The sequence below is a fragment of the Tyto alba genome, unplaced genomic scaffold (assembly GCF_018691265.1).
Source record: "Tyto alba isolate M040663 unplaced genomic scaffold, T.alba_DEE_v4.0 Super-Scaffold_16, whole genome shotgun sequence".
Taxonomy (NCBI): Eukaryota; Metazoa; Chordata; class Aves; order Strigiformes; family Tytonidae; genus Tyto; species Tyto alba.
In genome coordinates this window covers 1,803,413-1,831,155 of record NW_024881278.1, presented here as the reverse complement: position 1 = coordinate 1,831,155, position 27,743 = coordinate 1,803,413, and the positions used below count along the sequence as shown (strand labels likewise).

The 27,743-nt window shown below is 39.0% G+C and overlaps 1 protein-coding gene across 6 annotated transcripts in view; it reads left to right on the top strand.

The window, feature by feature from the left end:
- The window catches only part of LOC116962016, a 46,603-nt gene that overhangs the window by 6,113 nt on the left and 12,747 nt on the right, over nt 1–27,743 (top strand). For 3 of the 6 annotated variants that reach the window (XR_004407318.2, XM_032994741.2, XM_032994747.2), the window contains exons 1-4: nt 3,574–4,420; nt 9,360–9,498; nt 16,394–19,670; nt 25,553–25,653. Coding sequence is in view for 5 of the 6 variants with exons in the window: in XM_032994741.2 (XP_032850632.2) it covers nt 19,641–19,670; nt 25,553–25,653 (131 nt within the window). In the remaining variant the exon portion in view is untranslated. Of the gene's footprint in view, nt 1–3,573; nt 4,421–9,359; nt 9,499–16,393; nt 19,671–25,552; nt 25,654–27,743 lie in introns of those variants that run through there. The other 3 variants (XM_032994745.2, XM_032994744.2, XM_032994742.2) reach the window with 3 other exon arrangements.

The window sequence follows — 27,743 nt, the reverse complement described above, 5'->3', positions numbered from 1 at the left end:
TTTTCTACTGAACAGCTTGAATTTGCAAAACAAGCTTTGCTAGATCTCTGAACAGTCACACAGAGACCGTGCATAATTGTAGAAACGTTGAGATGGAAGTCAGAGTCCCTTAGCTGTCAAAGGATCGAAGAGGTAGATGTTACAGTACTGAGTACTGCAGCATAAAGATGCTTCTGTACACCTGTCTTCAGATGCTGCTTTTGAGTATTGCTGAATAACTCACTCCATTTAACTGTACTGTAAATATTATTTGTTTTCTAGCAGTTAACCATCTTGGAAAAAAATGAATGTGACTTAGTAAGTGTAACACTTGAGATGAATTTACAAATGACTTTTGGCATAAGACAAATGTGTTTTAGCACTGCAATTTGTATGCCTGCTCCCTGCATGTTTATTTTCAACCTCCAGTTGATTAGCTGTTTTGTCTTGTGTACAGAAATGGCCTGTTTAATGCAGTGGGAAGTCAAGTAGAAGCCAGGATTTGTTAATGGGTGCTTAGAACAGGCACAGTCATACATTTTAAATTATTCTAACTAAGCAGTAATTCTAATTTATTTCTAAAGATAGAAGTATAACAACCCGATTACCTAGTTTCCTCACAGGCTGTAATGAGTACAGTTAGCATAAAGTGGTCTATAAATTTAATGGGCAATTTCCTATTGTGTGGACACTGAAAACACTAGCAAAATTGTGGCAAGCTAAAGTCTATATAGTAACTTGCTCCCATTGGATGCTTCCTTGACAAAACACATTACTGTAAAATATCAATTTAATCTGTTCGGTACAAGGAGTTTTTAAAGTATCAGCTCAAACAGGGATGGTAATATTGTTGAAAGTTCTTTCAAGAAAAAAACCCTTTTTTTGTCTGGATTAGCATTAGATTTTTTTTCCCCCTTTTTAACATGGTATTATTATGACTGTATATTCAAACTTGTAATATAGATCCAGCTGTGTATAGCATCAGGCCAGTTCTATATGTGCAGCCTCATAAAAATAGTTGGATCAGTTCTTCTAAATACAAACAATACACATAGATGATAAGAATACATGTTAATACTCTGCTGAAAGGGGAAGGGGTGCTGGAGTGCCCCTGCTGATACGGAGATTCTCAAACCGCGATTCAGGCAGCTGCTGCTGCGCACAGGTCCCAGCAGTTGTGCAGTTTGTTGGATGTAACCAGGTGTGGGGCACTTTAGAATTTCTAGCTGATAGAATCCAGAGGACACTTTTCCCTCGCTTCTAGAGCTGATTTGTTAATGATGGGAAAAACTCTTTGTGACCATGTCTTCATACAGTACAGTAAAGAAAACAGAGAAAGACATAGCTAAGTTGCGGTGACCTGCCGAGACTGAAGTGGTAAAAATTACAGGCCATGAGAACACATACTCAGTAAAACATGAAGTTTCTTCTACTTTGGCTGTTCCCTAGAAACTGACTAAACAAACAAAAAACCCCGAGGCTTGAAGTATAGAACGAAGTGTTTCAAAGTATGTTTTCAAGATGGACTTTTGATTTCACCTCTGCAAGCAGGTAGGCACTACTGGAAACAGAGGTGAACATAAAAGACTTTTCTCTATCGTGGACTTCTTGATCATGAAAATGCTTTAATTACTTCAGCAGTGCATCCATTTTAAAAGTGCTTTAATTATGTCGTTCTGTTAAGTACATTGAATAAAACTGTAACTGTGACAGTAGCAGCAAGTTATTTCTTGTGCATTAGAACACCAGTTTAGTGGCCCTGACTTTCCTAGGGATTTATGCCCAACCACACTTTTTCCTACCTGATAACTTTGTACAGCACACTTGCTTGCCTTCCTCTTTTTGCCTTAGAATGCTGACTGAGCAAATGGAAACACATGGCTGATCCCGGGATGCTTTTGTGGACTGGCGGGCCGCTATGTGTACTCTTTGGCTAGCAGCCTGCCAAACAAAACAGGCAGCGTGTTCAACTGACTTGTTTGTAGGTCCATTAAAAGATGTATCTTTACACTTCTAAGACTTAACTGGGGGCAATGTAAGTTATTTTATTAAAATGTATTATTTGCATACACTATAGAAAGAAACACAGTCTCTCCATTTTTGAAGTACGTGAAGTTTGATCTTCATATTGGTCTCAGTTTAACAATTGCATTCCAGGTTAAACCCAAAGCATTTTAAACCTGGGGGACTTCTAACTTTAGTTTACTCAAGAAATAGTATTTAAAAGCAGGTTTTAAAATAAAAAAAAAAATAATTTGGTTTTTGGTTCTTGAACTCAATGTGAACTTCTCGGCAAGGAGAAAAAAGCATGGAGCAGTCTGCTGGCCTCCATCAAACCGAGCTGTACTCTCCTAAAATAGAAATTCTTATGCAGTAGAAGTGTACTCAGGTCTTTTGTTCAGACAGGGTCACTGAAAAGGTGGGTCAAAGTTTTAAATAAATCTCTTCAGGGAGTATATTCATATCTTATCCAGTAAATCACTGCATCTCTCTTCACTAGTAGCTAAAGAGTAAAGATCTTAATAAGGTGGAAATGAAAATGTATTCCTCCTGTAAAGTGCTTTGGGGCTGACAAAATAGAAGTATATGTAAGCACAAAGTGAAGCCCTGCTTTCCAAAAAGTTTCAGATGGAAAAAATGGATATGGGTGAGTTTGGAAGCTGGCTGCAAGGCCAGGTAAGTAAAGCAGCATTACTGTTTGTAAGAAGATTTCTGTTGCAATCCAATACTTGAGGTTTCTTTCTTTTGTTAGCACAGGTTTTCACCATCTGTTGGAAGTAGAGCACTTCTGCTTTGTAATGAATGTAAATATCTTGAAATGTATCTGCTGTGTCAATACTGTCTTCCACTTGCCTTTTCTTACATAACAGAGAAATTAAAGCTAAAGGGGGGAAAAGGTTACTAAACCCTACACACAGCTTGAACTTTTAGGTGAAAGTGGGAATGTGATGTTAAGGGGATATACTGCTTGGGAAAGATGCTTCAGTGTTGCAATGACGGTAACAGTAAAATAATCTATATTCATATAACTTTCTTAGGTCACAGTTTTTCTGTAGAGTCATTCTTACAGTGTTTGGGTTGCATACAAGTTACAGCTCAAGATTTGCAGCGTAAACCCCAGCACACAGCTATATGCACACAGTATGCAATCCTCTTCGTGCCGCGGTCGGCAGTCAGAATAGGGACCTACAGTGACCTCCATTAGCCACCCATGGAAGTCCTACAGCCATCTGATCCTAATGTTTCCCTAATAATCCTATTTTCAGCAGTGTTCTTATGGAACAGACTTTCTAAGTATATACCTCATTTTAAAAAAATAATTCCAATACAGTGCCATTAACTGACAGTATTTTTACTAAATGGTACATACAAGAAGAAAACCATTATACAGTAATGAGGACATTAAAATCAGTAATCTGTTGGCCATATATGGTTTGTATTTTGTAAAACATGCATCTCATTTTTTATAATGGATTTTGCAGAAATACAGAATGTGATTTTTTTTTTTTTAATTTTTTTTTTAATTATTTTTTTTTAGTATCTATATTTGCAGTTGTTGTCACATTAAGGTTTTTTGCAGCTTGTCCAGCTCTGTGGAATACAGTTAACTGTATGTTGCTGACTAGATTTAGCTTTTTTCTCAAAAGGCAAAAAGGCATAATTATTTATAAAACAAAGTATGAAAATCCCTGTTCTGGTAATTTTTACTCAGCAGTGCAGTATAAATTGACCACAGGAGGATGAAGTTTGCGATTGAAGGGAAATGTGACTTGAAAAGATGCAACTGTAGTAGATGAACGTGTGTGATAACCATGAAGACCTGCCTCTTTCACCAAGAAGCAGAATAGGAAAGACAAGAGAAGGAAACTAAGGAAAGAAGGATGGTTCACAACTTGTATACTGAAGTTCACCTTCAAAACTAATGACAAAGACTTAAAGGTATTACTAACTCAAGATTGAAACAAGTAAAAAGTAATATTTTTTTAATGGTACTTAATAATTTAGATTTCCATCTGTATTTTTCCTTTTCATCTTTTCATGCCCTGCCTTCCCCTTTACATAGTGTAGACAACTCTCTGCTAGTTCTTAATTTTCAAGCTGCGTTGCTTGGAGGTATTCAATCATAAATCACAATGGTGTGTTTCTTTCCATTTACTAAATGAGAGTACACATAATTTCTGCATTGAATGATAAGTTAGGTTGCCACAAATGCTTTGGCTTAAGACCTTGACATTCATTCCCTCTCCACAGGCATTAATGTCAGAAAAGCTCAATTGTTTGAGCAGTCACATGGAAAGTAAATGCAAGAAGTGCCCCAGTATGACTGAAGGAAATTCACTGAAAAATTAGGAAGAAAAAAGGCAAAAAGGGAAGATACGTGTCTATAGAAAAGGAATATAGTTAGACATGGAAATAAGCCTTGTAGCTGCCTTGAACTCAGGTATTTTTGGTATTTATACAGAAATTAATTGCTCAGTCACATGTATAATCTGACAGTAGGTCACACACGAGCCTGGCTGGAACAGGCCTGAAACTTGGACCTCCAGATTACCAAATTACTGCAATCTGTGATTTCCTTTGCTGCATGAATTTGTTACTGGTTTTTAAAGCTGGCGATTATTACCATATGCTACTCTGAAAGGGAATAAAGGGTACAGCTGCAAACAGTGAAGCTGGCATTTATGGCCAGCAGATAAATAATGGCATTGTTTTTAGCAGTTCTAGAAAGTTACAGGGCTGGAAGTACCAGTTTAAGGCAGCAGGCTCCTGATGAATATGCCTCTGCACAAGAAGAGCAGGAGGCACAAAGAATTGAACAATTAATCTTACTCATAGTTTCTGTTTGCTCCGTGTAGCTCAGGCCCTGAAGTGCAAAATTTGCAAAGTGGCTTGAAAGTTTCTGCTATTTTTTTTTTTTTTTTCTTCCCCCCTATGGAATGAAAGCTGTCCATAGAAGCATATTTGTTATAGTTGCATGCTCAGTTTGAAAATAGAAGGGCCTTCTGAGGGCAAAGCCTTTGTTTTGGGACATGAGAGCATTTTTGCTTCCTCTTCTTGTTACCAAAACAAAAACTAGTATTACACTAGTAACATTTGCAGCTATGCCAGGGAAGGTATGTTGCTTTCACGGAATTGCACATGTGTAACTACTTGAAACTCAGGGGAAAAAACTAAAAGTGGATGGAATCCCACTCCACGTATCATGGTTATAGTAGCTCCACAAGGCAAACTGTAGAGGGGAGTCAGAAAATTCTCCTTCATTACCAAATGGTAGGTAGAGCCAGAATACTATGAATGTACCCAGAGCATAACTGAATGCAAGCTTTCCGGCTGTACAGTTCTGTTTTCAAGTGACTTCTCTGCCCTTGCAAATAGGTCTTGGAAGTGGACTAATATAAAAGTTTGAGGGGACAGATGGTTGAGACACATTAAATATATCTCCATTTTCGCCATGTTCCCCAGAGGAAGACAACTATGCTAGGTTTTACTTAGCTGATGTTACAGGGGTAACTCTGAAATCATCCGATACCTTTTTGGCCCAGTGTATTGAATGCTGACTCTACAGCAATTACAGCACTTCTTAGGTAAACACTCAGTGGGAATTGCCAAAGGAAGAGGGTAGTCCATGGAGCATCAGAGAACCAAAGAGCCAAAAGACTGGCACAACTGACTTTCCTCATGACGTGTTTCAGCGTGTTCCTGTCTGTGTGTCCCTTCAATCCTCCCTTTTTAATTTTTCCTCGCATATGAGATTATACCTTGCCAAGCCTCTTAAATCATAGTAATAAAACAGCTGTAAAAATTCAAATAATAAATTACTGCATATTTCTTTGTTAATTTTATATATTTTGTAGCTTCACTGTGGTCCCATGTTATTCATGGAAGGACCTAATCCATGTTCATTGATATATGCCAAACTGAATGTGGATTGAGTGCTGATGTGATTAGCTGTAATATAATCTGTTCTGTAAATGTAGGAGTCATAACTGCTGATTTCAAATTTAGAAAGGATTTCTGAGGAAAAAAAAAGTTTTGAACTTTTTTTCCTGCAGAACTTACCAAAGTTTTCTTCCTTTTATCTGGCTTGAAAATAAAGATACATGAAGAATTACACTTTCTATGATAAGAATATTATGATTTGTAATCAATAGGAGAGAAGTAAAGAAAGAAAAAAAGTCTTTACTTAAAATCTGTAGAGGTTATTCCAAACAAGAATAATATTGGATGAAGGTGTCAAAGGACTGACAGAGAACACTATAAAAAGGATTTGGAAACAGGGCATTTGGAGTGGAGAACTCAGGTGGCACCATAGGCTAAGCTAAAGCCAGAGATATCAGTTTAGGTAAGAGTAGGAGAGTTCTGAAGCTGAAAAAGAAAAGCCTGAATGTGGCATGAAAGATAAAGTAGTGACAAAACCAGGTGCTAAGGGCAGGGGATAGTTGGCAGCTCTATTCCCAATAAACCAAAGAATACAGGGTGACAAGCGGAAAAAGTGGTAATGTCAAAAATATCTACTAGTGTGTCAGGATCAGAGAGAGAAAGAAACAGATTTAGAGAACAAGGTGAAAGGAAAGCAGGTAAGATTTAGCAATAGCTTAGCTAAAGGAGGAATAGGTTTGAGCATTCTGGTGATGGAAGAAAAGTAGTTTGACAGAAGGGAAAGAGATCTAATAAACTGGATACTTTTTTTGTTGTTGTTGTTAGTTAGCTGGAGGTGAGAAGGCACACCTTTGATTCTACTGCTAAAAATGGGAGCTGGGAATAGAGCCAGTAGAGGTTTAGATCCCTCAAAGGCAAAAATGACTTTTGGAAATGCTGAGAATAGGTGATGTCATGTAGGTGAAAGAGACAAACTGCACCAAAAGAGCTCCCATCAAGGCTGCAGGAAAAGGAAAGATGTCTTTTATCAGCTTATTCAATGAGATTAAGTTGGAGGAGGAGTTGTTATTACTTCCCTTTTCTTTTTTGACATTATATAGATTGCAATATAGGTGCAATCATCAAAAAGATTTAAAAAAATATTGTGAAGATAAGATTTGGACTTTGTCAGTATTTTCCTGGTTGCTTGGTTAAGTCAAATTTCATTGAAGGAAAGGAAAAAGTATGCTGTAGATTCAAAAGGTTTAGAACTAGCAGGGCAACGAGATTTACTTCGCTATACAAACCACTGAAAAAGTTTTGGAGAGAGGTTCACTGCAGCAGGTTCGGGAGTCAAGATGAGAGCCTGGATGGAGCGTGGTGTAGGCTGACTGCTGTGTGTGAAATTCAGGGTAAGCTCAGTATCACTCCACGCTGTGAATGAGGTTGAGTTTTAGTGCCCAAGGGGTGAGGGGAAAATAATTCTCCTCTCCCGGAGAGGATGAGAAGTGACTCCGGTGGCTGTTTCTACCTGCCTGAGAGAAAGTCTGTAGCCATTGCAGGCAAGAAGTCAGACACAGTGCCATGGCAACTGCTACGAGACCCAGCCAGGCGGCCTCTTCTTGCCTTCTTAGGTTACGTTTTTCCCATCCCATTGCTCTGAGAAGTGTTGTCATCCCTGTCCTATGTCTTGTCTGTCCCATCCCCCTTTCCCTTCACCCCTCAAATAATTGCTGCTTCTGCTGTAAGTGAATAAAAATGAGGAAAGATGTCATACAAATTGTTAGTCAAAGGTAAAAGCACACACAGGGATTAAATCACTTGAAGGCATCAACAGCAAAATTGACCGTTTTTAACGGGCGGATGAGGAAGCATGTTTCTGTTTTCTGAGTAAATACTTCACTGTTTGGAAGGAAAAGTTAAGTCCATCAGTAGAAGCATTTCTTAGATTGATTTAAGGATACAGGTGAGGAAGTACTTAAGGATATCTGTTTGCTTCATGTTGACAGCTTCATATGATACAGCCCGTTAGTTTTCGAAGGCTCCAGTGAAGTCCTGTTTGCTTGAAAATATCTTGGAATTTTTCGTGTTGATAGGTAAAGCCTTTTGTGCCTAGGGTCTTGACTATTTCAGGGGCTTCATATCTGTCTTTGTGCCATCCCCTCACAGGTGAAGCCTGAATGACTTCAGTAAAGGACCCAAAAGACTTTTAATCCTGATCTGAGCTCAAAGTCCAGAGAACCTACCACAGACCTTATTTGCAATTGTTAATTATTTTAACTTTTTAAAATGGTGAATCTTCCCTTCAGCCTTAAATGTTGAGATTCCGGCTGTTGAATTGGTTAGGGATTGCTATACAGGACTGTTGCCCTTCAGAATCAAAAATTTATCCAAGGGTGAATGGTGATCAGATAATATTTTAACACGCTTGAATGAAGAATGAAGTAAATGTTTCTAAAACTTCTTCTTGAAATAGTATTTATTTGAACTAATTACGGTGTATTTAACAAGGACCATTTTTTTAGCTATTTTCCTCAATTTTTAATTTCCTTCAATATTTTGAGGGAACAAGTTGACATTTTTTTCTGGTAGAGATTCATTAAAGACAACTTTTTTTTTTCTTTTACAGTTTTACTGATTGTAGATATACAGACTGTACATGGCAGTTAATTTTTCATGCAAAGAATACTCATGTATGATGATTATGTAAATGATTAGTATGGTTGTACAACCTGAGGATGTGAAAACCTGCTATCTGTCCATCATTTTTAATATGCTTAAGGCTTTATAGTACATCTCATTTTGTGAACTGATGCAAGAATAAATCCTTTGAGCAGCACCAAACCAAATGTGGATTGATTTTACCATTTTGGGAAAGAAAATATGCAGTACAGAAGTCTTTAGAGCAGCCTGACGGTTAAAAAGCACTTTGGTAAAGCTGAACAGAAAACTAGCAGTAGAACTAAGTGAGATTTTACACTTCTGCAGCACATCTGAGCAATCAGCCAGGCCTTAGTGCTTTAATATGCATAATTTATTCTATGGTTTAATGAGATCTTGAGCTACTGGCTCTGAAGATTGCTAGCACCCTGGTGAATAGCCTTTCGGACTTCAGGCATACAATGAGAATTTTCTTCCTCCTTAAATTCTTCAACTTCTTGGATAGAATTTGTTATTTCCCTAAATAGAAGCAGCTGCCACAAGTCATTATATATTCTAGTACCCCTTTCTGTTATATTTAATTCTATCTCATTAAGCGGATTACCTGGTTTCCTCTAGTAATTAAGTGCAGATCAAATATTATACTGCAATATTATATTAAAAACATAAGAAATGACACCTTTTCAGCTGCCATTCTGAAATTCATAAAGACAGAAGAGCTATAGACAGAGATATAAAAACTTACCTTCTTATAGATGTAATAATAAAGTCAGAAATATCACAGGTGAAATGTGCTCTGTTCTTTCCTACTTGAATTCCAGTTAAAGATAATTCTTTCTTTGCCCATGTTATCCTTTCAGTTTCTGGGTAATGAAGAGCTCCTTTGAAGATTTCTGTTGGATATGGGTTATCTGGACACCAGCAAACTTAAGTATTAGTAGACCTCAGGGAACAGAGGATAAAAATGTAATTCCTAGTAGGGGCTTAAGTACTGATTTGGTAAGTAATTGTTTTATTTTGTAACAAAATAATATTTTTATTTCCACTAGCTACTTAGGGTCAAATCAGTCTATGAGAATTACTGATAAAAATTCTCTTGCATGTTTTAAAAGTTGATCAAGACCCAAGATTGTGGACCCAAACCTTTCTTCATATGAACCTGCAGAGTCCCAAACCTAAATTCAACCAATTTAACATCAATCACATAACTAAGATTCTTCAGACAAGACTCTCTATAGAATTAAGAGATGGATTAGTTGTTCTAGAGATTTGATTCCCACTTCTGTGTCTGGCATGATCATGGAGTGGATTCTCCTGGAAACTAGGCTAGGGCACATGGAAAACAAAGAGGTGATTGGTGCCAGCCAACATGGCTTCACTAAGGGTAAATCGTGCCTGACCAATTTGGTGGTCTTCTACGATGGGGTTACAGCTCTGGTGGGTAAGGGAGGAGCAACTGATGTCATCTATCTGGACTTGTGCAAAGCATTTGACGCTGTTCCATACAACATCCTTGTCTCCAAATTGGAGACACATGGATCTGATGGATGGACCGCTCGGTGGATAAGGAATTGGCTCGGTGGTCACACTCAAAGAGTTAAGGTCAACAACTCAATGTCTGAGTGGAGAGCAGTGACGAGTGGCATTCCTCAGGGGTCGGGGCTGGGACCAGCACTGTTCAACATATTTGTTGGTGACATGGACAGTTGGATCGAGGGCACCCTCAACAAGTTCACCAATGACCCCGAGCTGTGTGGCGTAGCTGGCACACTGAGGGCAGGGCTGGCATCCCGAGGGACCTGGGCAGGCTGGAGGGGGGGACCTGCATGAACCTCCTGGAGTTCCCCAAGGCCAAGTGCCAGGTCCTGCCCGTGGGCCGGGGCAATCCCCAACACAGATCCAGGCTGGGCAAGTAGCAGGTTGAGAGCAGCCCAAAGCTTGTGGAGAAGGACCTGGGGGGGATTAGTGGGTGGAAAACTGCCCGTGAGGCAGCCCCGTGCCAGAACCCACCCGTGCCCGGGGCTGCAGCCAGAGCAGGGGGGGCAGCAGGGCCAGGGAGGGGATTGTCCCCCTCTGCTCCGCTCTGGGGAGCCCCCCCTGCAGTGCTGGGGCCAGCTCGGGGGCCCCCAACAGCAGAAGGACCCGGAGCTGCTCGAGCGGGGCCAGAGGAGGCCACGGAGATGCTGGGGGGGGCTGGAGCAGCTCCCCTGGGGGGCCGGGCTGAGAGAGTTGGGGGGGTTCAGCCTGGAGAAGAGAAGGGTCTGGGGGGACCTTCGAGCGGCCTCCCAGGGCTTAAAGGGGGGGCAGGAGAGGGGGGGAGGGACTCTTGAATGGCGGGAGTGGGAATAGGACAAGGGTTAAAGGTTTTAAATTGAAAGAGGGTGGATTTGGGTGAGATCTAAGGCAGAAATTGTTCCCTGTGCGGGGGAAGAGGCGCTGGCCCAGGGTGCCCAGAGCAGCTGTGGCTGCCCCCTCCCTGGAAGGGTTCAAGGCCAGGTTGGACGGAGCTGGGAGCCCCCTGGGCTGGGGGAAGGGGGCCCCCCCGGGGCAGGGGGGGGCACTGGATGGTCTGTAAGGTCCCTTCCCACCCAAACCCTTCTAGGATTGCCCTTAAGGTAGTGCAAGGGAGCCACACTCCTGATCTAGGTGCCCCTGTTAATGGCTGAAGTTGGGGGATGTAAGCTCAGTGATCTCCACTGAGCTCAGCATAACCAAAACACTCAGTGTAACTTGGTCCTGTGTCTTTGGAGTTAAGATGTAGGCAAATATACAGCATTTCTCTGAGTTTGGTGAGGTATGATTTAAATATAAACTAAGTGTATGTTATTAGTGATTGAAATCTGTATCCTAGAGAGATTTCTTTAGATAATACTAAACCTAATTTTTCTGGTTTCAAACTGAGTCACTAATTACATGATTTCTAAGAGCTAAACTCTTTTTCTAAGCTTTAACAGTAAGTAGAGGTGAGAAGAAGGCTGGTTTTCTACTGCACCTATAAGAGAAGAATTCCTGTTATGCAGAAGAGCTGGCTCTGTTTTGCTCAACTCTGCCCTTTACTCTTTTGTACCTTTTTCCATCCTACATGGTTGTGATGTAGTGGCAATCAGCCCATTATGTCACCAGTGCTTGAGTCAAGCTACAGCATTTTCTTGAGAAGAACAAAGAGCAGGCATCATACTACTGTTATTTACCTGAGCCGCTGCATTAGACCTAGCCATTGTGAAGTCCTTAATTACATCAATTTATCAAATTAGACTTAAAATATAATACACACCTTTTCCCAAATGCCATATCATTAGCATGCCCTATTTTGTCAGTCTTTATGAAATACTAGAAAGCTTTTGTTTCAAATAAGACAGTCTTTCCACCCACCCCCAAAAGCTGAAACAAGCTTGATATAGTGTGCATTTTCACTTTGTTTTATGTAGATTGAAAAGTATTAAAATGCATAAAAATGTGTTTCCCTGATTAGGTTCTTAATCTGTAATTTCTCACAAGAAGTGGTTATTGCATGTGCAGTCCCACTCAACAAAGATTTATGGCAACAAAATCGCTGTAGTTTTGTGTGGGAGGTGGAAAGTGGCTGAATTCGAGGTCAAGCAAGAACAGTTATATATTCCAGCTGAAAATACTTCTCTCTAAAGAACAAGGTCAGGTTAACTCTACTAGAACCATACAAACCAGCAATCTCAAATGCTTGTTGAAGTGAATTTGTATATATGGAAGATGCCTTACCTTCTGTGAAAACATGCATTAATGTTCACAGGTATTATCACTTAAAATACACTCCTACTCTGCCCATCTGATGGTAGTAACTCCAAAAGCGCTCAGCAAAGTCTAAAGTGTAATCAATATGTGTATTTGTGTGTGTATGAGTTATATTTGTGTCTTTTTGAGAGGGTGAGCCTTAGGCATAAGAAAGTACTTGCATCTTTGATATTTTGCAAAGCCATGCAGACTGTGCTGACCTAGTAAGTCAGAATTTGTTTTATCTTCTTTTCTGACAGTAGGAATAGAAAGAGAAGAGACTCACCTGATTGAATTGCTTTTCCTACAGCACTGAAGTGGGGAGGAACTTTCCCCTAGTTTCATTCTATCTGGTATCCTCAGTCCCCCTTTAGTTGGAGACCTGGAAGCTACTTTGGTTCTAGATTTGCATCTTATTATCTTTTTGTCACATTTCTAGGTTTTATAACTATTGCAGTATCAGAAATTCTTAGGACCTAGATTGGAGTCTCATTACTCCAGGCACAGTGAAAACAAGTATGAGGATTAGCTTCCACCCCAAGAAGTCTTAAAATACAATCTTAAAATACAATTGTGAGATTTTCAGTTCTGTAGTCTGTGTCTGTGTTAGCAAATAGTGTGGAGCAGTGGATGTGGGTCTGCAGAAACAGAGGTAGTGTTGCAGGCTCAGTGTACTTGCTGTACGTGTTTTGAAGGGGTGGGGTTTGCATCAGACTAGTTGAGATCTTATTCTGTGAACTGAATGCTCATTAATGGTTGATGTGCACTTCCAATTTAGTTTCATCTTAAACTAGTCTAGTTAGTGCACGCCAAAAGCGGTCTATGATGTGAACCAAAGCAGGTAAATGGGGACAATCAGGAGATTTACTTTGAAAGTACATTCTTGAGCAAAATTATCACACCCACGACTTTTTGTGTAAAACATGCTGTTGTACTAGTGCAAGCACATTATCTGTGTTTACAAAGTTAATCTCCTGAATGCCTAATGAATCCATGTATCTGAATGGAACCCAGTTGAAACCAATGGTTTGATAACTTCCAATGAATCCTTGGTTTCTGTTATTTTCTGTGCCCAAAACACAGGCCCTAATGACTTACAAAATAACACTCAAACGTTCTTTGTGTATGACAGTGATTATCTTGAGCATAACTCAGGAAACATTGTTAGAGCAGAGGGCTGAAACACATCCACATAAACACCCAAACCAGTGTTCCATTTTGTACTGCTCCCTTTTTGCCCCACACTCCCAATATTAACAAAATATTTGAGAGTGTCCCCCAAACCCTCTGTAACCCAACACATACCTTAGTGGTTAAAGGCTCAACTTTTTAACTGGTATGTCCTGAATCTTTTTAAACCAACAGCAGTTGTTAATAAACTGTAAGACCTAAAGTTGAGATGAAATAGCAGGATATAGTAGAACAAAGATATTGAAACAGCCAGTTTATGTTAAACATAATGAAACTCTGCATAAACTTGCTAGGTAGCTAGAATAAACATGCACAAGAAAATATTTCCAACGTTTTTCTGAACCATCCAATAAATACTAAAAGGAGAAATGAAGAGCAGCAAGAACAGTATCTTCATGTAAGATCACTTCTTACTAATGGCAAAATTCCTGAACAAGTCAGCACAGAGTGGGTTGTTTGGGGGGATGGAGGAAGATGCACAGATAGGTTTCTCTGTTAAGAAATAATGCATTGGCTCTGCTAGTCTTGTTGTAGCACAATTCAGGGTAACTGGCCTGCCTCCTGGTCCTGTGTACCCAAGTGTATTGGTGAAACCTGAAAAGCCACCAAAAAGCCTCTAACAAACCATCATACTGATTGTTTTGCTAATGGCTCGACAGGAGCTCTATCTAAGATTGAGAGAAGCAGACAGAACCTCCACTCTTTTGCCCTCTGTGAGGAGAAATGTAAGAATTAAAAGTTGAAAAAGAGTCAGTGCCAGAGGTTACACTACAAATCATCAACAGTTTGCCCTTTATGTGGCTGCAGATACAAGGCCAACAAGAAATGAGAAATAATGCTTGTATTTACCAAAATGTAGGGTATTTCTGTGTGCTCTGTATTTTATGTTGTCACACTAATGGAACTATTTCAGGACTGTTGGTTTGCAAAATAAGATACTTCCATTTTACCACCAGACATGTAAACTTGACATTCTGTTGATGTTGCATTAAGGATAAAATTATCTTTTGAGAAAAGAGAATAATATAAGAAAACTCAAACTGGTTATATTAACTTCAAATGGTAAAATATGGTTTCAGCCATTACAAATACTGTTTCTTATGAAGTTCACTACATTTCAGAAACAAAGTTAAAAGTAAAAATATATGGCTTAAGGTATAGCATGGCTACTTTTTTTTTTTTTTTTTTAAAGTATAGTATAATCTGCAGCATCAGGGCCAACATTGCTCCTGTCTCTACCCACCTGCCACTCACAGAACAGAGCTCATCACCAGTTCCCACAGGAAGCTTAGTCAGCTCTGTTAAATAAATTGCAATAGTATGGTTTTAAATTGTATGATAAAACTTAACACCTACTCTTGCAGTTAATGTAGGGTACGGTCATTTGTAAAGAAAAAAGCATTTGGGGAACTTGTAACTCAAATGGCTGAGCAGATTTTGCTTATAATGTCAGTGAAGCAGTACCAGGTCTCATGAGCTATGGCTCTGCTGGCTGAGCTTGATTTCTATGAAATCTTAAATACAGTTCTCTCATGCTTTGCAAGACTAAATAGGGTATAAGTATAATCAGGTGTGAAGCCATTAAAGCTGCAAAGTTCTACAGTCAGGTTCATTTCTTGGCTTAAAGCACTAGTGCACAGTTGAAATTTGAGATGCAAGTCTGCAGTGGCACAAAATGCATCAAGTTACACCTGGTGAAAGCTCTGCACAGTTTTTTCTTAGAATATGCCAGCTACTCAAACCAGAAACATTTTTTCAGGAAGAAGTATACCTATTCCATTTAGTAAAGATTTTATAGGTGCACCTTGGAAATTTGGGTGAAGAATGGGTAAAGAGTTAATTGGCTGGCGGTGAAATCCAAGCTCCCCTTCTGTGTAAGTCATCTTTTTCATTAAAAAAAAAAAACAAAAAACAAAACAAAACAAAACAACAACAAAAAAAAAAAAACAAAACAAAACAAAAAAAAAAAACAAAGCAAGCAAAACACCTCAAAACCTCAAGTTTTGGATTGAGTTTAGAATAAAAATGTTTTTGACATCTCAAAAACATTGGCATTATTTCCAGTGTAGGCTACTGAAAACTGGATGCTGCCTGGTAGACTGGTGGCAATGGCTCAGACATGCATGTAATCACATAATCATAAAGGCTGGGATCCCACAAATCAAACCTGTAGTGGAAACTGGTATGGAATCTCAGATATGTAATTTTTGCCGTGTATTCCAAGTTTTTTGGTAGCCATCATCTGGAATGGTTGAAAACTTTAATGATGATTATGAGATTAGAAAGATAAAAATCTACAGCGGTTCCTGCAGATATAGCAAAGCTCCTTCCATGTACCCAAAGTAATAGTACTGTACCACGTATAAAATATTCTCTGAGATAAATTATTTTTTTTTTATTTTGATTTAATTTCTTTTCATTTTATGTATATAATGTATTTTTTGTAAGGAAGAAATAGTTCTTCAGATCTTTTAAAATGGATGAAGAGGAAAGATAAGTGCATAATTCAGGTACCATTTGCAGCCCACCATCCTGCACAAGAGGGAGGGTTCAGAGGTAAAAAAACCCAAACACCTGTACAGTTTAAAAGAAGGTGCTGGGATGTTAAATAAGGAATAAATAGAACTTCTCTTCCACAGTTTGAACTCTGAAGTGTTAGTTAAGTATAAAGGAAAAGCAGGCTGAAGCACTTGAGAAACTTTTGACCAAGGCAGTGGGAACTTCATAGTTAAGAATGACAATATCTAAATACGACTGCAATGTGGCACACTGTTTCTTGCAAAGCTGGAACAAACTGCTATCCTAACAATTGTTTATTGTACAATTGCAGCTTAAATTGTTGCCTAATACAGAACTCCTTGTTTGCCATGGCATTTTGTTTCTTTTTAATCTTGTCTACTGTAAAACTACAGGAAATGTCAGAAAGGAATTACAGGAAAAGAAACTTAATTTTCAGCTTCTCTGCGGGAGACTGGAGCAGGCTGCCAGACAGAAGTTTCAAAAGAAGCCTGGCTGTGGGAGATGCTATGGGCATGTGAAGCAGCTGAAGAACAGGGAATTACAATTATACAAGCCTTCTAGTTCCTGCTGAACAAGACAGATTTCTTGTAGAAACTAATGCAAATCCCTAATACGTGTGACAAAGGAGCGTCACAGTGAAGTGGGAGAAAACATCCAGTGACAGAGCTCTGGCAGGATGAACCCAAGAGGAGGAGCTGCTCCAGGTGTCTGTTTGTGGGGTGCGTCAAATGAAATGGAGGTGAGTGAAATTGTTTTACTGGCAAAAAAAGACTGGTGCACAGAAAGTGGAATGAGCAAATCTGAGTTGTAGGGACAAGCAAAGGAGTTGAGTGGCGCTGGGGCAACGCGTGCCTTTTCTTCTCTCCATCTGATGCCGTCCAAGGCAGTTTGCATCAACTCCTCTGCAGTGGCATGCAGTCACCAGGTAGGTACCAAACTGTGCCAGGTGTGGTATCCTACTCCTTTGAAATGAAAACTTCATGGGGAAGAGCAAACAGAGATCTTACTAGGGTACTCGTTGGATTCAGTTCAGCCTCAAACACTTGTTTCTTTCATCTTCAGGAGGAAGAAAAAAAAAAAGGCAAAATGAGTGGAGAGCAAGCCCTCGCTTTGGAAAAGGAATTCTAGCTGAAGCCAGGAGTGGGCAAAGTTGATACAAATCTTGGTTTGATTAGCATGTATAGGAATCATTTACAGTCATTTATCTCCTTTTTTCCTAGTGTTTTCCTCCTAAACTTGTTGTTTTGCTCTGTAAAAGTGAGACTGGTCAGCTGCTTTTCTGTTACCCTCTGAGGGAAGAGTTCTGCAGGTGCTGAATTGCACTCAGAAGTGTGGAGAAGGATCACCATGATTTACAAGGAGGCTTCAGGTCAAAACCCTTCTGAGGAAGAGAAGAAGCAGGTTCTGATCAGAGAAAGATAACTGCTTCTGCCTGAAAGTTAAACAGGTGCCCTTGAGGGGAGACCACACAGGGATCACAGGTTCAATCAGCTCCAGAGATGTGGTAATCACTAGATGGGTCATTTACCTAAGTAGTCTAGAGGTAGCAATAACTATTCATTACTGCAGAGCTATCAAAATTATGGTTCTCTTTTTTCCATCTTTTCATGGTCTTCCTTCCTTCCCTAAGCATATAAAGAGCAAAATAGGAAAGCCATTATATTAAATCGCTCTTAAATAATGTGGAACAATGAGCTTAGTTATAAGTAGTGTTTATAAATGGTATTGAAGAAGAAAAAAAAACACAGAGGAGTCTACAGCTATCACACAAATTATTTCCACCCATGGGTTTGGAAAGTTGTTAGTCCAAATTGACCTAACTTCCTACATTTGACTGAGTAATGTCTCAAGAGATTGATAGTCTTTCCTTTTGAGCTCCGAAATAAAAGAAGAAGAAAGATAGGCATTCAACTCGGTGTCATCCAGTGAAGGGCAGACTCATGTCAAAGAAATCTGGAAGTTCCAACCACCTGAGACACAGCCTGGCACAACAGTCCAAACAAGTTATTCAAAGCTGCATGGTTAAAGAGGGTAGGTTATAGAGGCCAGACAGCTGATAGCCATTAAAGAGAGCTGTTCCTGTGCTGATAAGACTAATCTGCTCACTTGAATATTTATCTGAGATGCAGAAGACTTGCATTCAGTTTTAGGTTTTATAAAGGCAGCCCGTGCTCCCTGGACAGTTAGTTATTCGACCTCTTCTGTGGTTCCTCTATGAGAAATTGGTGTAATAGTTCTCTGGCTCATGGTCACGTGCTGGTAACCACCAGAAAAGATCACTGCCAAGGTGCTCTAACTCCATGCTCCATCCACTAAAAGACAGTTCAGAGAAACAAGAATGGATGTTTTCTTTCTGTAAGCTTTGTTTATGAAATGTGTTCTCACTGAAACCCATTAATCAAAACATAGTCTGATGCATGGTTATTTGCTTGATCTCGTGTTTACTCAAGTCAGCAGAAATCTTTCACTGGATGTTTAATGTCTTCCCCTCCCTGCCTTGGTGTGACGCTTCCTGGTCAGTGGACCAGCTGAGGAAAAACGCTCGAGAGTAAAAGCCGTTGGGATGAGTGGTGAAGCAACAAGGACCCAGAAAAATGAATCTGAAGGGTTACATAGTCTGCAGTTTAAAAGTAATTGTAGCCCTGCAGTTAAGAGACAATGTAAGTACTGTTGCAGCCACGATGGTTCAAAGGTGTAAGGAAAATAAGGTTGTTTAAGTTCTAAATCAACTTTAAATGCCTTTATTCTTACTTTTATTACACGTATCCCCATAGCCTGAACTGCAGAATAGAGTGCTCAAGAAGCTGAACACTGACTCAATAAATCTCTGTAGTTCATCAGGTAAAGCAATTGAATTTTGAAGTGGTAAATGCCGTTGTTTGAACTTCGGGATTTTTTTGCTTGAGACGTAACCTTCATTAAATAACAGTGTCTTGAACTTGCGTTGTTTCCCCACAAAGACTGGTGATGATACTAACCTCGAATGCAGTCTGTAGGCAAGGAGCAGAGGCAGGAGGAGCACGTGCTACAAGAAAGGCTGTGTCCAGCCACGACCCACGCGGCTCCGCTCCAGGACAAGTCACGGTTGTTTCAGCAGCTTGCTCGGTGCGAAGGGCTCAGTGCCACAGCGTCTGAGTGGTCACATGCAAGCTCTGGGGACACCAGTGTCTGCCCCACACAGGTTGCACGTGCCACTGTGTGGGCAATGCTGAAGGAAGCCAAGGAGGTAGTTCCTGAAATTGCAGGGGTTTGTTTTGGTGAGAAAGAGGAGGATTTCAGGTTTGCCTCTCCTGGAAAAAAAGAAAATTTTAGTGTAGTCTCCTTTCTCTCCCACTCCTGTGATTCCAGTATTCTGACTTACTTTCTTTTAAATAAGAGCTACCTGATGAACTTCTCTAGTCATCACTTCGGGGTGTTCAGCCACTTTTCACATCAAATGCTTATTTAGTTAATACCTGGGGGACAATTTGTAATTACTGGGACAAATTCAGTATGTACACAGAGTGTTTTAAGGGGATTTATTATAATCTACTTTTTTTTATCTTTCAGCAAATAGTTTCTAGAGTGATTTTTATGCCTCTAAGACAAATTAACTGATGAACCTGGAGTGAAAGTAGGATTTAGACCTAAAGACCAAAATTTCTAAAAGGTCTTCAAATTTTACAGCAATGGGATTTTTATGAATGAAGGAGCAGCATATTAGAGGTCTTCAGGTAAGACACTTTCCATAGTATGTGTAGTAAGTGAAAATGTCTTGAAAATTCTGCCCTCGCTTGATATTTATTCTACTATGCATTATGCGTTGTCTTTTAGACTTGATTTTCTATACCACATTATTACACAGCAATAAATGGTTCAACAAAAGTAAGAGTTAATATAATGAAAAATGGGAATGAGATTCTGAACTTTTACTATGACTTGTCTCGTTTGTGCAGATAAGGGAGTGTATGAAATATAATCTTATCAATTTAATCTGTGTTACTTTGGACATTACCATACCTATAGTTCATTAACAGTAGCGTTTTTGCTGTGTAGGTTTTATACCAGCTAAGTTGCTTAGCAACCTTAACTCCAAGATAATGATGTCTTGCTGCCTGTGATTAAAAAATGTTTTTTTCCTGTATTCTGTTTATGATATATCTAGCTTACTTATTTTCTTGTTTGCAAACCTTGTTCCTCATTTTTCATTCCAAATATAGCAAGGTATATATACATTCCTTGAATAATTTTATATTTAAAATTCACCACAGTCACCTACTCAAGTGAGTGCAAATAGCACAATAGTATTATGAAAAAAACCACACTGTACAGTAATGCAAAGAACATGAAATGGAAAAGCAGTCTATAGAACTACTACTGTTACTGCTGAATAAATCCTTAAAGCCTTTTCAGCAGAACTGCATTACTAATAACCGTGGATAATGGTCGAGTTCTATGATTTAATTCTCCTCTTAAATAAATAAATAGAAAGCTATGGGACTTGCCCATATGCGATGCTATACTTTGGAACTGGTCCAGAAAAGTGAAATACTATAGTTTTAAGTGGTAGCAAATGTCTTTTGATACTGTTAGTAGATGGATCACTTAGTTTAATAGTATTTCTGGAAGTACGTTGGAGCTTAACACTAACAGTATTCTGAGCTAATATCTGAAGGATGACACACATCAAAATGGATATTGGGCGACATTATCTGTTTAATATATTTCAGATGATTCTGTTAATTCCTGCAGAGTTTATCACCATGGTTACTGTGACAGGAAATTAAACAAACAGTAAAAAAATTAAATTAATCCATCCCGAATAAGATTCCAATGGAATCTAGAGTTTCATTTAAGCATTGGGGCACACTGAAGAGGGACAGCTCTTTAGCTAATAGCATAACCCGTGCCTGCTGGGAGGACAGGTTCTGTCCCAGGATTTGGTGTCTCTGTCATAAATTACTTTCCAGATTGTAGGAAGTGGTGGTTTTGGAATAGACATCTAGATAGGAGCTACTGATATAAACTGTCTGCTTCCAGTAGACTGGAATTAAATCAATAATACTTCATGGTGTAGAGATTTGTAACTGAAGTGCTAATATTGGTATGACTGCAATATAAATGGAAATAGGCATGTGTGACAGCACCAGAAGTTACAGCAAAGCGAGCGTGGCGAGGCTGGGACTTGTATTGGGCCCTCTGGACGATGTACCCAGTAGTAACATTGAGGCACATGCTGTTTGTCTCTGATAAGAGCACAGCAAGATGCTTCCTCAGTGCAAGACCCTCCATCTTAAACCCAGGAGGATGGCAACAAGTTGCAGCATAGTGCATATGCCAATCCTTTCCTTTTTCCCCAATGGGAAAACATGCTTTTTAAACAGATAAACAAACAAACAAAAAAAGTAAAAAGAGATAATGCACAGCAAGCTTAGCTAAGGCTTATGGAGAGACTGGAGTCAAAAACAAAGCACCAGCTGCCAAAATGGCTAAATGGCTTGTCTCTGTGCTTCAGTATTGCTTTAATTCTAAATTCAACTACCTTCATCCAAGGGATCTGAGCTACTCCTGCAGTATGGCATTTACCTACCATTTTGAAGGGCTTTTAATACATCAAGTTGCTTACAGTTCCTAACTGTTTTTCATTTCAGCACTTATCATTACTTAGAAATGCGGAAATTCTGACCTAATTGAGCCTTTGGAGTAAGTTTTTAGTTACTGAACTTGCCTGTTGGGTATGTGAGGCTGTTACAGAAAGCAGGAGGGGAGGGCATCTGCAATATGCAACTATGTTAATGTCTATAGTGAACTTATCATCACAGTAGTTTCTTTAGACTGGTGATGTAAAATCTCAGCATTTGTGCAGTGAATTCCTGCTGGGTCAGTCTGTTGTTTCTTGAATATTTTTGTAAAGAATACTTTAAAAACCAGACTCGTTACCACAATAGAAGTTGGAAGTTGTCCCATGTAGGATATAGTTGCTCTGCAGAAAACATTCGTTTCAGCTGTCCACCTGGCAGATGTATAACAAATTTGAGATTGTGTTTGGTGCCTAGTTTGAACTGGAAACCCTGTCTGCTCGTCCCATTGTTGCCATGGGATCTGAAAAAAAAAATTAAAAAGTATTCTTCACAAGGAAATTCATGCAACCAAAATGCAAAACCTTGATAAGAGCAATACCAAGGCATAACAGGAATATAGTACGGTCAATTAAAATACAGGGAATTCTGCTAAGTTTAGTTCACATTTACTTTACTCTGTACCTTACACCAAATAAGCAAGCTGTTACATGTACATCTTTGGCATCTGGAGATCCCCCTTTACTTGAAATGAGGCATCATTCAAAACATTTTAGCTTATGCTGGACTAAATAGTAGTCTATATAAAACAATACAGTGAGAAACATCCACGAAGCTATTAGCAGACGTACAAGTTTGAGGATCTCATCCACTGATAATTATGAATGAAATTAATGGAATCTGGAGCACCTGGTTCCTTTTCATAACGAGATCCCCAGCGGGGAGTTCACAGGTTGGCTGGCTCTGGAGTTGAGGCTGCACTAGGCGACAGCGAGTTGTGATGGGAGGCCAATCTTCTGTGAATCATCAGAAAACAGCAACTGGGAATAACACAGTATTTTTAAGGGAATCCCTATAACCCATGTAGCTAGTGGATATGTAGTCACAAAGGAGTTTTACTCGGCCCCAAATTCTTCCAAATGATATTTGGTATTTAAGGAACTTGAGCGAATCAGAAAGATTGTGTTGTGGTAAGTTAAAATATTTTCTTTTTTTTTTTTTTTTTTAAAGTATATTTAATGTTTTTCCAGAGGAAAACATTTTGACCTTGGTAGCATTTAAAAACAAACCTCTAACTTCAAAAGCTAAATATAGTTTTCAGTGGTAGTGTAAGAACAGCTGAAGTAAAATCGTCAAAACATCTCTCACATTATACACTCACTTAAAATTCAGGTTTAAAACCTTCATGGGGAATCATATTTAATATTTAGTTAAACATTACCAATTTTCTCTGGAACCACAGAACAAAACAGAAATCTAGGACTTGTCACAAAAAGTTACATGAAACAGCCTATTCCAATATGAATGAAGCTCTGAACATAAGTAATCCTTTTAAAGAATAAAAAAGAAGTACATTAAAGGTTCAGTGTCTCTCATTAAAATTAGTTATTCCCAACATTGATCAGGAAATGTGATCCTCTTAAAATGATCTCAAAGAGGATACTGTCATTTTGATAATTACAGGTGACCCCAAATTACACTAAGATATATGTAAAAATAAACTACGTCTTACTGCTGTTCAAATATTTATAAGCTTTCCGGCTGAGTACTGCTAATTAAAGCTTTATACACTTTAAAAGAAAATTTAAAATAGTACTTCTAGCTCAGCTTTTATAAAATCCCTTTCTTTTCAGCAAGACGTCATACAACAGCACAGCTGCAGTGGCATTATGTGCAGCCAGCCATCACAACTGAAGAGTAAACCCGGAGCTACTATTTCCATTGCATTCAAATTTCCCAGTTTATTTTCTTGGCATCGGTAGAGTCTAATTCAGAGTTGTGAGGTTCAAATTTAATTATTTAATTTGAATGTTTCTCGAGGCCTTTGAGTAGTTCTAGAGAGTGCAGAGCACTGGTCTGAACACCAATAGCTGTTATTCCCCTGTCTGTGAGCTAACTACAATACACTTTTTTGGCAACAGATCTTTCAAGTCCTGTTTTTCCTCCCACACTCTCAGAGCTGTAGTTTCAAGTTAATGTGACTATTACTCGCTAACATTAATATTAACATCAGGTCAGGGTTAATAACATTAAAAGGATAAAAAAGATGAACTGGAAGCGAACTTTTAGCGATCAGATGTCTAGTTCGGGCTTACATAAAGCCTCTGGTGAGAGAGAGGACTCCTAAAGCCCTCTGCATTTATTAAAGCCAGAGATGAATTTGTACTGAAAGCTGCAGAAATTCAAAGGGAGCCAGTAGAAGGCCCAGAAAAATACTGTCAGGTTACTGATAACCCAGCTCAACCCTTGTGCCAGTACAAGGGGAGGATGGCATGGGGTAAGAACCAGTGACCAAGGTACAGAGGATTCTTCTGCCACCAATGCACTGCCAACTTAAACTCTGTGTGGAACTATAAGATGGTTGTCTTTGGTGTAAAGGAAATTCTGCTCGAGGATTAAGCAGAAGAGAAAAAAAAAAAAACATTTTCCTCTGTTCTACTTAAAGTGATCACCAGTAATTCCTCTCGTTGGAAATGTATTGTTCTGAAGCCTGATTTCTGGGTAGGAAGTATGTGGTTTTGGAGACCTTATTTCTACCAGCCCCACAGAGTTTCCCTTTGAGGAGAAAGAAGAGGGACAGAGTTTGTACACGTGTGTGTGTGCTACACAACTGCTTTGCACCCTGATAGTCAGTTGGACCGTTCTGGGAAACAAATGGGGAAGTACTTCCTTAAAAAGGAAAAACACGTGCCCTGGATTTGGTGGTTTCAAATGTTTGCCACTAGCTAAAATAAAATTTCTCAGTGTTGTTATACTTGATAAAGGTTACATAAAGCAACAGTGCTGCAGAAATTTAAGTGGAGGAGTATTCTTCTTCTTGTAGGACACTACAGCCACAAGCGCTCTCTCTGTAAAGAGCGTTGTGCATCAGACAGCAGAGCTTTATAGGGAGGTGCCTTAGGTACCGAAATCTTTCAGTGCACGTGCCTTATATTCTTATTGATCATGTTGGAATGCTTATTTTTCCATAATAAAGATGAGTGAGCATATGCCACCGCAAGTTATTTCTTGAACCGTTTAGTGAGATACTTACGCTGTGAATAGTTGCTAGAGAAGTACAAAATGCTGCCTTCTTATGAAGAATACACTTCTTTCTCAAACTACCTTCCCTCATCCTTAAGTTCTAAATGAGATTTTCAGCTATTTTTGTGGTTTTAAGGATTAAAAGTTAACCTTGTCTTGCATATTTCCTTCTTTTTTTTTTTATTATAAGCTACAATTACTTTAAGAAGATGTGTCTATTAGTATATTGGTACTTATAAACTCTATTAAAGCTAAATGTATTATTTTATTCAGGTATTGCTACGCTTATCTTGTTTTCAGCCTAAGCTGCATTCTAATTGCATGTCACTGTTTTAAAAGCTTTATTTCATTTATACAGTCTGACACATTTAATGTCTTATTTCATAGAGCTATTTAACTTGGAACAGGAGTGCATTGCCGTGATACAAATTAGTAGCATTATTTATAATTTGGGCAGCTGCATTAATATAATGGCATAAAGGAGCATTATCTTATTGCAATAATATTATAAAACGATACATCTTACCATATTTACTGTACAGTTTATATTATGTTTGCCACTTGACGATGGTCATACAGTTCAGACCACAGATGATGTGGTCCTAAATCACCATCCAGTGTTCACCAGTACACTTGAAGAGAGCAGTGAGTACTGTCAAAGGTTGTCTAGATCTCTTCCAGTTCCCTGGTTTTTAGTTTTTTTTTTTTTTTTTTTTTTTTACTTTTTGATCTTCCTCTCCACCTTTTCTGTTTCATGTTTTCTCTAACTGTTTGTTTCTTCCTGCATTGCCTAGGGAGGGCACTTCAGCTTGGGAGCAGACTTCTGCTTGTCCTTAAGAGGAGACTCAAAGGAACAGTGGCCAAATGAGAATGTTTCTAAAAGATTAAAAATGGGGTAAGTACATAGGATACTTTCTAGCCCCCATCTACTGAGTAGCTCAGAGGCTTCTTGACTTAGATATGGTGTCTGGGTATTTAATAACCCTCAGTGGTTTTACATTCTATGAAGTTGTCCAGATTTCCCTAATGCTCCTGTAAACTTCTGGCACTAACCATACCTTTTGGCAAGTAAGTGCTTAAATCTGCTCTGTGCTACATGAAGAAAACTCTTTAATTTGTTTCCAGCATAGCTCCTAATAGTTTAATTTGAACCCCCACAGTTTTTGTTTTGGAAGAGGCAATGAATATTTGGTCTCTATCCAACCTCTCTATACCACTCATAATTTTGCAGATCTTTGTCATACCCTTTTTTAGTCATTACTTTTTCAGACTTGAGAAAAAGATGTATTTGACAAATTTGTTTTTTTTTTTTTTTTTTTTTTTAAAGCTTATTAAAATGTTTTTAAGACTTTAGGAAAACATGGCTGCTTAAGAAAGACACCGTCCATTCTGTAGAATGATGGGCAGTATTCTGCCTTGCTCTGTGCTTAATAGATGTTTGAGCTGTCTGCTTTTATGTTCGGTATGCCTTTATCTTCACTAGCAGGGACTGTCCCTTTACTTGCATGGTAGTAATCCTTACCATAATGAGGTTTGCTGCAGTCTGCCAGGCTGGTCTGTTCTGCAGGCAAACAGAAGCACTCAAATAAATTACAGCACCAATAATAGCTAAGAGACATTTTCTTCTTCCCTATCTAGCATCTTACTAAAACAACTTTAGTAATAAATAGTTAACAGAAACAGACATTTCAATGTATTTAAAGAGGACTGTCAATCACAATGGAAGTAATGTCATTCTATCCACAGTTGCAATTCAGAAAATGACACATTCATTGAATCTTCTCGTAGACACCAAATAGGAGTCTTTGCTGAACTTGGAAAGAACCTACAATCTCCGCACATGGCCGTAAAGTAGAAACAAGCAAACAGACATCACCAACTTGAAATAATTAGAAGAATTGCACTGGCAATGCACTACTTGGAAAACTCTAGCAGTTAATTTAAATAAGAGATGATTGTTCTTTTGGGGTACTTCAGTAAAGATTAAATTACATTAAAGGAAAAATACTGTGATTCTGGCTTTTGTCTTTTGTAGTAGAGGCAATTAGCTTTCTTTGCTTAATTTTATCATAGAATCACAGAATGGATGAGGTTGGGTGGGACCCCTGGAGATCACCTAGTCCAATGCCTCTTCTCAGGCATAGTCACCCAGAACAGGTTGCCCAGGACCCCACCCCAGCAGGTTTTTGATACCTCCAAGGATGGAGCCTCCACAGCCTTTCCAGGCAACCTGTTCTAGTGTCCAAACAACCTCACGTAAATAATTGTCTTATATTCAGCCAGACTTTCCTATATTTTAATATGCCTCTTGTCCGGTCTAGATACCACCAAGAAACGTGCGGCAGTTTTCTTTACTGCAGGTCAGTTGAAACAGGAAAGACTGAAGTGAAGAAGGCATTGAGTCCCTTGATCTTTCCTGTGTCCCTTCGTCATCAGGTCCTCTGTCCCATTCAGCAGCAGGCCCGTGTTTTCCCTAGACTACTTTTTGCTGCTGTTCTACTTTTAGAAGCCCATTTTTTGCACTCCACATCCTTCAACAGATACAACTGTAGATGGGCCTCAGCTTAAATGTAACAGATGATTTTAGATAGATTTAACTAGTTCCAAAGGCTCTTGAAAATCAGTCTGGCTCTAGCAGATGTTTCAAGACTGAGTTTTACAGATGCTACTTGTTACTTGAAGAACCAGGAGTTTAAGAAAAGTAAAAATGCCATTCCCAAACCAACACAATTGTTGCTTTGGGCCTCACTTTCCTGAAACGTAGGAAATCTACTTATTTTCAAATGAATTTTTGCCAGCAAAGCAGATCAGACTCTCCTGGACCTGGTAGAGCTGACAAAGCACTTAGAAATGTAACGACCTGCATGAAAACTGAAGTAACTTGTTATATTGTTCAAACTGTCCACCTCTGGGTTTTGCCTTTGTCTATGATTTGTCCTTAAAAGAATGCATAACACTTCCTGAGGAGACAAAATGTCATTGTCG